Here is an 11,218-nt window from a genome sequence, read left to right as displayed (position 1 = left end):
CCGAAGGGCGTTCTATTCAGTCAGAAAGAATTGAGCATAAAACCCCCTCTGATTGGTTAATTGGCTTTCCCTGTACTCAACTCGTGCTGGAATTGGTCGGCTAACGCCACCAAATGAAGGTTTCCCCACAAAACCCCTGAGCGTCGACAAGGCAACCAGTAGCCAGCTCTCGGAGAGCTTGCACTTCTTTTGTTTCTTCAAATCAATCAACTTTTTGGTCGAATAATTCCCGGGCCACCTTAGTTACACCATCTATTCCTTTCCCGTCAAATATATCACAACCATGTAAAGTCCTCACCAAGCCTCATGCTCGAACGATATTCAACATTCTAAGGAGTACCGGGTGGATATAAATGCGGCCAGATGGAGGACGAACCACCCCAAGCAGTCCGCAACTGCCGTACCTGCAAGCGAGACCTGCCCGAAGTCGAATTTCGAAGCGTCAAGGACCCTACGAAGTTTACAGGACAGTGTACCAGCTGCAGGGTACGCCAAAAGGAGCGGGTAGCCGAATCCCGAGCAGCCATTGCTGGCTTGCGGAATATCGCGTCGAGGCTATCGCCACGCAAGGCTACGAAGAGGACCGATTTGCTAGCTGACTTGACACCTCCGAGGCGGACTGCGCCAACGCCTTTGCCTGTGAACAGCCAACAGCCTCCTTCCACGCCTGCTTTATTCCGTAGCCTGGCTCCTGCAGTCCAGGGACCGTTCACACCAGGCGAAGTCGATAACCCTTCTTCATTTACTCCGACGCTTAGCATGCCAACAGTAGTTCTGGGCACACCGATTCCTCCAAGCACTCTTTCTGCGGCTCCTGTTGTGCTAGGCACCCCTATACCACAGGAATCGCTTCCTATCACTCCTTCATTACCGCCACAGAATCAGCGCCGCGGCCGCTATACACGTCAACGCACTTTTAACCCACGGCCACGGCCACAGCCGCAAGAGCGACAGTTCAATCAGATAGTTGATTCACCCTTTACCGGAGACCTCAACTTGCCTGCCCTTAGTGAGGAAGATCAAGTCCTTGTGCGGGAGTTCTATAGTGCCCTGAATGACGATAACATGCTAAGCTGCCTTCGTTGCAAGGAGCGTTGGTTCGATATGAAGCGAAATAAATTGAACATCTGCAGCCGCTGCATTAGTCGAGACAGGAAGAGAGCCTCGGACGAGCCCTACTTCTTCAGTGCTGCTAATAACCTTGACTTTGGGGAAGTCCCCAACAATCTACCTGATCTGACGATAGTGGAAGAGATGCTTATTGCCAGGGTTCACGTACATGTGAAGGTTCTACAGGTACGTGGCACCCAATACAAATACCGCGGTCACGTTGTCCACTTCCTTCGCAATGTTGGTAAGCTATTTCAAGAGCTCCCAGTCTTACCTGAAAACCTAGATATCGTACTTCTACGGCCCCCTACTATGGACGGCGAGCCTCGCCCCCAGCAACAGTTTGCTCGCGATTTCCGGGTACGCCGCTCATGCCTGTTGATTTGGCTACGATACTTGCAGCGCCACCACCCGGGCTATCGCGAAATTGTTGTGCGCGAGGATCTCCTGCAAAGGCTTCCTGTTGATGGCAGCATAATTGAATCCATTGTCAGCCAAGTGGCTGACATACCTGACAGCGAGGCGCCCCACGGCCCTGTTGCGGAGGCCGCAGAAGAGGAAGAGGAGCCAAGCGATGCCGACGCATCAGCTATCCCGAATTTGCAGGTTACCGAAACCGAGTTAAACGCCCTGCAGTCCCGACTCTTCAACGGTACACCTGATTATGAGGGTGTTACTGTTCTTGAGGATATGTCGCGCGGTGCGCAGGCTCAGCACCAGATGTCATTGCCTTCCATTCGCAGGACCCCTATCAACGAATTCAACCATTCCCAGCCGCTGTTATCGCTCGCGTTCCCCACCCTGTATCCTGAGGGCAAGGCGGACTTCACAGAGCCCCGCCTGCGGAGCATCACGTACCAGGACTATCTTGCCCATGCGATGAGATGGCAAGATGGACGTTTTGCCCGCCATAAGACGTGGCCTTTCGTCGCCTTCAACACGCTGCTACGTGCACAGGTCCGGAAGAGAAGTAACTACTTCGTCAGGCAGCAAGAAGGCCGCCGTGGGGCCCTCACACGCGCTGAGCTAGAGGAGGCAATGGCTAAGCCTGACGAGCCAGAGGCGCAGGCTATGATCCAGTCGATCACACGCCAAGCCGCTGTAATCAGGGGTACCCGGCCATATTGGTATAAGCAAAGAAAGGAGTTAGAAGCATATGCCTATAACCTAGGTAGGCCTGGCCTTTTCGTCACTGCAAGTGCAGCTGATTACCACTGGGAGTCCCTATACCGTCATATGCCTCGATTCCAGGAGTGGCAAGCAGCTCCTGAGGCAGCCCGGATGGCCCTGTCACGGCAACTGCTGCGAGACAACGCCCATATTGCCGCCTACCACTTCCATAAACGCTATACTCTGTTTAGAAGCATTGTCGTGAAGCAGAAGTTTAACCTAATAGACTTTTGGGGTCGGTACGAGTGGCAGGGCCGGGGGTCTAGCCACCACCACGGCCTATATTGGTTAAGTGGCCATCCCGACCTAGATCCAGACAACGACGAGTCTCGAACACGTTTCGCCCGCGTCTGGGGATACCACGTATCTGCTGTCAACCCAGAGCCTCAGCGAATACAAGCCCCTGGAGAAGGGAATCCGTTGACCCTGAATCTTTTGCAGCAGCCCCTCACCGTTCAGCTCCTATCGATGGTAGTCAACCGTGTACAACGTCACCACTGTAACAACTACTGCATGCAGCTCAATAAGCGTACCAAGCAGGTGGAGTGCCGCTTTGGATTTCCTCACGGTCAGCGCCTACTAGCCTCCCTTGACAAGCTTCCTCATTCTAAGCACTGGTGCTTCAGGGGCGAGCGGAACGATAGCCAGATTAACCACTACAACCGCCTGTTGACCGTTGCGTGGCTGGCCAATACAGATATCTCGCCCTGCACGAGCCTGCAGCAGGTAGTCGATTATGCTGCCAAATACTGTTCCAAGTCGGAAAAGAAGAGTGAGTCTTTTGCCCAGATTGGGAAGGCCCTGATGCCACGAGTCAAGGACCAGAATCCCCTGATATCCTTCACGTCAAAACTCCTGAATCAGCTAGTTGCTGAGCGGGACTACTCGAAGCAGGAGGTGAGCCACTTGCTCCTGGGTTTGCCGTTGCAGGAAGGCTCACGGACCTGTCTATATGTCGACTGCCGTAGACCGGGCAGGCATTCCCGCTCCCTACAAATGGATGGTGATGAGGTTGACGAGGCCCCCAATGTCTATGAAAAATACAAGCAGCGCCCAGAATCCCTAGGGGACCTGGCTTACGTTTCCTTCCTCAAATACTGGAACTTCCGTCCTAGGGACCCTTCCAAGTGGAAGCAATGGCAGCCAGGAAACGTCAACGGCAGGCCGCGTGTATTAGTGTACTTCCCTCGCTATCAGGCTGATCCAGAAGGGCAACAGTGGCCGGATTACTGCCGTGTTAAGCTGACCTTGAATCACCCCCATCGCCACCTTGATGAGCTCCTGACATTTGATGGCCAAACTTTTCGTTCTCACGTGCAGGCTTTCTCCTATTGTTGGCAGCACCACAGTCATAGTGATGACCATTACGGCCGACCAAAGGAGGTTCAATTGCAGCCTCAAGAGGATCAATACGAGGCTTTGCCCGTGGAGGAAGAATATGATGACGAAGACTGGATGCGCCTCGCTGCGCTTTTGCCCGACAATCCCCTTACCCAGGAAGGTCTTGACCTACTTGGCCGCCGCGATATCGATGTTAATTATGACTGGACACGGCATGTAGGCACTTATCCGGAATTGCGAGCCAGCTACTGGAAAGACCTCATCGCTAGCCACCCCATAGCCAACGATGTGGAGGTCCTTGGCCCTCAGTGGCGTGATCCGCTCAACCCACAACAACGGCTCGTGTACGACACCTGCGTGGGCCACTTCTTGGCCAAAACTCCAGCTCAAATACTTCTCCACGTTGATGGTGGTGGTGGCACAGGCAAGTCCTTCCTCATCAAAGTGCTATCCTCCCATCTGCAGGCGACTGCCCTACCGGATCCTAGCCCTATTTGCCGCGCAGCTCCAACCGGCGTTGCGAGTAACCAGATACAAGGCAGCACCATTCATTCGCTATTACGTCTCCCAGTAGGTGGTGCTTTTACCGATCTTTCACCAGCGGACGCAGCTGCTCTTCAGTCCCGCCTACGGCACGTCAAATACCTCGTTATCGACGAAAAGAGCATGCTAGGGCTTGAGCAGCTAGCGAGGATCGATTCCCGCCTCCGGCAGGCCTTTCCACAGCGTAGCTCCGAGTTCTTTGGTAGCGTCAGCGTCTTGCTCGTGGGTGATTTCTTCCAGTTACCGCCAGTCCGGCAAAAGCCGCTGTATTCGACCAGCACCAACCTATCTTTGTTGGAAAGGAAAGGACAGGCCGCCTACCAGTTGTTTGACCGCAGCGTCTTCCTGACCACGGTACAGCGCCAGGCTGGCGATGAGCAGGCCCGGTTCCGTCAGGCGTTGCAGGAATTGCGTGAAGTTAACTTATCTATTCCGTCCTGGAACCTTCTTAGCAGTCGGGTACAGGCCAAGCTAACACAGACCGAGGTCGACAGCTTTAGCGCAGCTTTGCGGGTGTACTCTACAAAGGCCCGGGTCAACGAATATAATTACGAACATATGGTTCACCTCAACGCGCCAGCAATACAAGTGGAGGCAAAGAATCAGGGCAAAGGCGCAGCGCAAGCGCCAAGCGACAACGCTGGAAATCTATCCAACAAATTTCCCGTTGCTAAAGGCGCAAGGGTAATGCTCACGATTAATCTACCTTATGGCAGCCAGCCGGCCTAGTGAACGGGGCCCAGGGCACTGTGTACGATATCGCCTGGAACGCAGGTGCCGACCCATATAAAGATCCCCCAGCGGTTATTATGGTAGATTTCGACAGCTACGACGGACCGTCGTATCTAACAACTACCGAAGGCAGGAAAATCTGCCCAATACTCCCAGTCACCCGTGACTTCCTAGTGGGCAACGAGACCTGCTCTCGCACGCAGTTTCCCCTAATTGTGGCGTTTGCTATCACTGTTCACAAATGCCAAAGCCTAACGAAGGATAGAATAGTTACTGACCTCTCTACGCGCGACTTTCAGGCCGGTATTGGCTATATTGCTATCTCACGGGTCACCTCGCTGCAAGGCTTGCTCCTTGAAGCGCCTTTCGACCGTCAGAGCCTCTATAACCACACGCCCACGGAAGGTTCATATATCTGTGTCTTTTTATGTGATGCTTTTACCGCTAACTATATGGCAGGGATGAAGATGCGCTACATTGACCAACAACGCCGTCAGGCTCAACAGCTAACCAGCCCACCGTATCCACCAGTCTACCTTGACTAGACGACGCCTTCCTGTAAGACATTACTGAACTTCTTTGTGTATATAGTATGAAGTTAGACCAGGCGTATCAGGAAGTGGTGGACAGACCTCTGATTCAGCCAACCTAAGCCCTTCACTGTAGAGTTGAAGCAGATAGGACAACGGCGACTGTCGTTTAGTTATCCCCATGAATTGAAGCCGCATTCTCTCCCAGGAAGTTGAATCGTGGGGACACGGTCTTTACCCTTCGGGCTGGATATTGAACCGTGGGGACACGGACTTTACCCTTCGGGCTGGATATTCACCGTGGATACAAGGTCTTTACCCTTCGGGCTGGATATTCAGCCGTTAAGTCCCTTGCCTTGGCAACTTAACGGGTGTTCGAAGTATTTTAGAGAGTTTAATGTGGTGCGCTTTCTTCCCGCACGCCTAGGTATTGTCATGGTCAAGTATCTGGCATACATCCGGCGATTCAACGATATACTCCACCGCGAGCAGCTCAACTGTCACAGGAGTAGTGAGGATATCATCCAAACACGGCCCCTATTTCGTCATAGCAATAGGAATACATGGAAGTCTGCCAGGCTTACATCGATCCTGCAGAAAGCAACAAGTTTAGTGTGGGGTTGCTCTGCTGGGCTGCGTTTATATCGCCAAATTTCGGTTGGAATTACCGAAAGACACGTGCGTGAAGTACGGGCACCGTTTAATATCTATGATGATCGGGGATCTGACGCAGATCTAAACGTTGTCTTAGCCTGGCAGAGCGGGCACCGCCCACTACAGCGCGGTATAACATACGGGCTAGATGGCGCATATCCTTCGCGATTGCAACCGGCGTTGCTGCGTGCCTATGAGTGGGCATCGACACGTTGGCATGAGTTCCTTCACCAACCAAGCAAGATTAGTCCAAGGACATGCCTGCTCGCAGAACCACAGTCAGCTAGTACAGCTAAGCGCTCTATTTCATCTCTGGATATGGCACCGACCCCAAAGCGTCAAGCTCTATCACAAGTAATCAACAACTCTCTTATTCAGCTCACAGATAATACAACGGTGAACGCACCACTGAATCGGGCCGCATTACATAAAACAGCAGCGAATACGAATCCTAATACATCATTACATTGCCAAGAGCGGAAAGATCACGGCATTACAGACTATATTCATATCAATAACTAATATAGACTCGTTATCTGCAAGCTATGTCAAGCCGCCACCGTCCCTGGGCGTGGGCTAAGGGAACATTTTCACAGAACACACCAGTTCACCGGCAAGCTCTTACCGTCACAGCATCTTCATCCACATCCCCCACATCCACCACAATAGGATAATTGTTGTCTTCTGGTCCTCTCGACCTATTTCGCGGCGTTAAGCTGATCTTGGTGGTTGTTGTAAGTAGGTAGCGTGCTACAGGAATATGTTCCGCCCATCCAGCCGAGAGAATATATGCCCAAGGAAGTGTAAGAATGTTAACATGGTTGCTCTTGACGCCAAGGCAATCACCAAGCCTTGTTGCCGGATATGAGTCAGAAACGAATTCAATTGTTGTTACGTAGCTTAAAGCCACCTGGATAACCACATCTTCCTGAAATAGTGAGAGAACAGGGCCTTTAGGTGGTTGTCTATGTGGTTTTCCCTCTTACGGTGACTGTGTTTGTAAAAGACTTATCTAGTATAAGGTCTTCTGGGAAGTATAAGTGGTCGGCAAGGTAGTGTAGTGGGAGGTGCTGATCTGTCACAGCTCTCTCCCAAAGTAAGTGCTGACCAAGTTTGGTACCTCTCACACATCGCCTTGAAGGCTACCTCGCTCGGGAGGACTGCAACTTCCATGGACAAGACGTTAAATAGCTGGTTGTTGGGGAGGGCATGCGTGGTCGTGTGTGTATCGTCCAGAAGTCTGGGATGGCCAGGGTATGATGGTCTTACAATAGTAATTGTTGTTGCATCACGTGGCCACGGTACTCTGAAACTGGATCACTAAAGAATTTGCAATGGATCTCCGTTTTTTTGAACCGACAAGTGGAAAAAGGATATTTACTATTGGAGAGTCAATCGGAATGGCTAGGTATCGGTATCGGTAGCTGGTTGAGAGTTGAACTGCTACTGTAGACTTGATAAATACACTTACTAGCAAACTATCAAAAATTTTCTAGCGGTGCCCGGCAAGGCAACTCTGCTCACATGTCAATATGGTAAGGTCTCGGGTTGGCATCGGGCCTGGTGTTTCATTAGCTTGTTCGGTAGGCTGCCCGCTAGTTCTACCTTGAGCTTGCCACCGGCAACGACCCTGCCGTCCAAGGCTGTCATGGCTGCGGTCGCCTGCTCCCTTGTTTTGAAGTCAACGAAGCAGTAGTGATGGTTGCCTGGTCTTGACCTCGTGGTCTGGTGTGGCGTGATGCGTTTGCCAATGGCGGCCCTGGAATGTACATAGTGATAAGCGAGGGCACGATGCAGCTGACGGATGAAGAGGTTTCCACATACGGCGGGTAGTCGGAGAAGAGCTCCGTGATTTCTCGGGTGTGTTGAGGCTGGTCAATCATCTTGCCCAGCCCGCCAACATAGAGCCTCCGCCCCTCGTAGCTTTCTAGCATATCTTCAAAATGATCCATGGCGCCGTGGGGAGCCTGTTTCATCTCGTTTGCGTCGAATGGGCCAGCGGCAGTCCCGCCATTGCTGGATTGGGTGGCCCAATCGCCCCATCGCTGGAGGCCGGGATAAAGGTCGCCAAGGTCGTGGTTCCGGCCTCAATTGCGTTGCTTCTTGGGCTCGCAGCGACCGACCTTGACACGCCGTCCGCCGATGGTTGCGCTCAAGGAGCCAAGGGCAAGGTCGGCGGAGTCGCGGTCGGGAAAGTCGACGAAGCAGTAGCCTGGGTTCCGCCCGCTGACGGGGTCAGAGGATACATGGAAGTCTAAATATACTGATACGAAACTAAATATAGATAAGTAGAAACAAACACCTATTAATATATAAAGAGCATAATCTGTTACAACTCCTTTACTTAATCCAGATATAGTTTTACTTGTTTTAGTTAATATCACGTTCATTCCATATGGACCTACTCATTCTATACTTCCTTTATCTAATACTTTAGTTGTTTGACCTCCTAAATCTAACACTGTGTTAACTATATATTTATTATAGAATAATTCTACTAAGAAACGTTGGTTAAAGAAACCAAATACATAGTAACCTAATTTAGATAATTTGAAGTTTGTTACAGATTTAGGCATAAATTCAGGATAGATTATAGCTAAAGCTGAAAAACCTACTGTAAAGAAGAATGGTAATAATTTAAAGAATGTAGGCACAGCAAATTCTGTATCTATTAATATTTCATGCATTGGATGTATAAATATACTATTATCGGTAAAGAATCCTGATCCTAATCCTATAAATATATCTTTAGTTAAGAATCCAAAGTATATAGAGAATATAGCTAATATAACTAATGGTAAACTTAAGAAGATATCCCCTTCGTGAGCATTTTTGTAATAATTTACAGGACCATTAGGATTAGCTAAGAAAGTTAAGTATAACACTTTCACTGAATATAATGTAGTAAATATTGCACCTATAGTGGCAATAAAGTAAACGTTAATACTACTAAAGTGATATTGACCATAAGCAGATTCTAATATAAAATCTTTACTATAGAAACCTGTCATAAATGGGAAGGCTACTAAACTAAGACTAGCTATTAAAATTACTGTATAAGTTAAAGGTAAGAATGAAATTAATCCACCATATCTTCTTAAATCTTGATTATCAGATACGGCGTGTATAACAGCACCTGCACCTAAGAATAATAATCCTTTATAAAAGGCATGATTAATTAAGTGGAATATAGCAATATTATATGAAGATAATCCTATAGCTATAACCATCATACCTAATTGACTCATTGTAGAATAAGCAATAATTTTTTTAATATCTTGTTGGAATAATCCAATTAAAGAACTAAATACTGTAGTAACAGCACCTAATCATAAACATATTAATAAAACTGTTGAACTATATTCTATTAAAGGTGATGAACGTATTAATAAATAAACTCCTGCCGTAACCATAGTAGCAGCGTGAATTAATGCAGATACAGGTGTAGGACCTTCCATAGCCATAGGTAATCATATATGAAGACCTACTTGTGAACTTTTTGCCATAGCACCTATTAATAAGCAAATTCCTATTATTGTTATAATATTTTCATTAATGTAAGGAGCAATTGAAAATACTGTACTATAATCTAAGTTACCTAAAGATCATAATAATATGAACATACCTATTGTTAAGAAAGCATCACCAACTCTGTTAGTTAAAAATGCTGATAATGAACTTTGGTTAGCTGCGATTCTAGTAAATCAGAAACTAACTAAAAGGTATGAACAAACTCCAACACCTTCTCAACCAACGAACATTACTAAGTAATTATTTCCTGTCACTAATATGATCATCATAAAAGTGAATAAACTTAAATAACTGAAGAATCTTTGACTATGAGGGTCATGACTCATATAACCTATAGAGTAAAAGTGTACTAGAGTACTAATTACTAATACAGGTATTAACATTGATACTGTTAAGCTATCAAATTGGAAATTTCATACCATGTTAAATGATTCACTGTCTAATCATTTAAATAAAGTTATAGAAACAGGATTATTACTAAATCCTATTTCAAAGAAACCGATAACGGCTAATACTGTAGTTGCTAATATACTTGAACAACCAATTATACGACTACCTGTCACACCGACTTTTCTACCAAAAAATCCGGATACTATAGATCCTAATAAAGGTAATATAATAATACTTAAATACATTATTTATATTCTATTGCGATACTTCCTCTTAGTCTATAAAAGGCTACTAAAATAGCCAAACCTAAAGCAGATTCTGCACCGGCAACTACTATAATGTATATAGCATATGTTTGCCCTATTATATCATCAAGATTAATAGAACTTGTTAATATTAGGAATGTTATAGATAATAGCATTATTTCTATAGAAATAAGCATTAATATTATATTTTTTCTATTAAATACGAACCCTAAAATTCCTATTAAAAAAAGTACTAAAGTTAAACTCATATTTTTTAATTAAATATTTAATCAAATTATTCTAAACATGTTTAGTATAGACATTATAAATGAAACTATACTAGAGGCATCATAGATTCGAACTACAAATGTGATGGCCGTAACATCAAGTTTTACCATTAAACTAATACCTCTTTTAACTGATAATATTATTATCAGATAAAATATGCAATCTATGCATAGCTGCACAAGCTTAAATTAAGCGTTGTATAATCAGTGAACAAATTTGTCTATATTTACAGATTCTATAACTATAGGCATTGAACTGTGTAAGATTCCACATATTTCTGAACATTGTCCATAGAATACACCTTCTCTGTTAATAAATACTGATACTTGATTTAATCTACCAGGGTATGCATCAGTTTTTATACCTAATGAAGGACATGCGAATGAGTGTATAACGTCTCCAGATGTTATAACAAATCTGATGTGTGTTAATTCAGGTACTATAACTCTGTTATCAACTTCTAACATTCTTAATCCACCGTCTTCTAAGTCTGATTCTGGTACGATATATGAATCAAATTCTATAAATTCTTCATTAGAATCTATAAAATCAGGATATTGGTAACTTCAATATCATTGATGACCTTCTGCTATTACAGTCATTGAAGGATCATTAACTTCATCCATTAAATATAATAATTTAAATGAAGGGAATGCAATTAATATTAATATAACAGCTGGTGTT

The 11,218-nt window shown here is 46.3% G+C and overlaps 3 protein-coding genes across 3 annotated transcripts; 2 read left to right on the top strand and 1 right to left on the bottom strand.

Annotated features, from left to right (window-relative positions):
* Positions 1 to 363: 363 nt before the first annotated feature.
* MAA_00398 (ATP-dependent DNA helicase PIF1) lies at positions 364 to 5,441 on the top strand (the record flags this gene model as incomplete). The annotated part of the gene is made up of 3 exons (XM_007818396.2): positions 364 to 4,848; positions 4,881 to 5,301; positions 5,356 to 5,441. The coding sequence occupies 3 exons, from the start codon at positions 364 to 366 to the stop codon at positions 5,439 to 5,441; spliced, it is 4,992 nt and encodes a 1,663-aa protein (XP_007816587.2).
* Positions 5,442 to 7,607: 2,166 nt separating this feature from the next.
* MAA_10905 (Ribonuclease H-like protein) lies at positions 7,608 to 7,963 on the bottom strand (the record flags this gene model as incomplete). Its single annotated transcript, XM_011412851.1, has 2 exons — positions 7,608 to 7,839; positions 7,905 to 7,963. 2 exons carry the CDS (start codon positions 7,961 to 7,963, stop codon positions 7,608 to 7,610), a joined length of 291 nt encoding a protein of 96 aa, XP_011411153.1.
* Positions 7,964 to 8,023: 60 nt separating this feature from the next.
* Positions 8,024 to 8,338, top strand: MAA_10904 (Ribonuclease H-like protein; the record flags this gene model as incomplete). Its single annotated transcript, XM_011412850.1, has 1 exon — positions 8,024 to 8,338. One exon carries the CDS (start codon positions 8,024 to 8,026, stop codon positions 8,336 to 8,338), a length of 315 nt encoding a protein of 104 aa, XP_011411152.1.
* Between the last annotated feature and the right edge of the window lie 2,880 nt (positions 8,339 to 11,218).

The sequence above is a fragment of the Metarhizium robertsii genome (assembly GCF_000187425.2).
Source record: "Metarhizium robertsii ARSEF 23 chromosome Unknown MAA_Scf_3, whole genome shotgun sequence".
In the NCBI taxonomy this organism is placed as follows: Eukaryota; Fungi; Ascomycota; class Sordariomycetes; order Hypocreales; family Clavicipitaceae; genus Metarhizium; species Metarhizium robertsii.
This window is presented reverse-complemented; position numbering and strand designations above follow the sequence as displayed.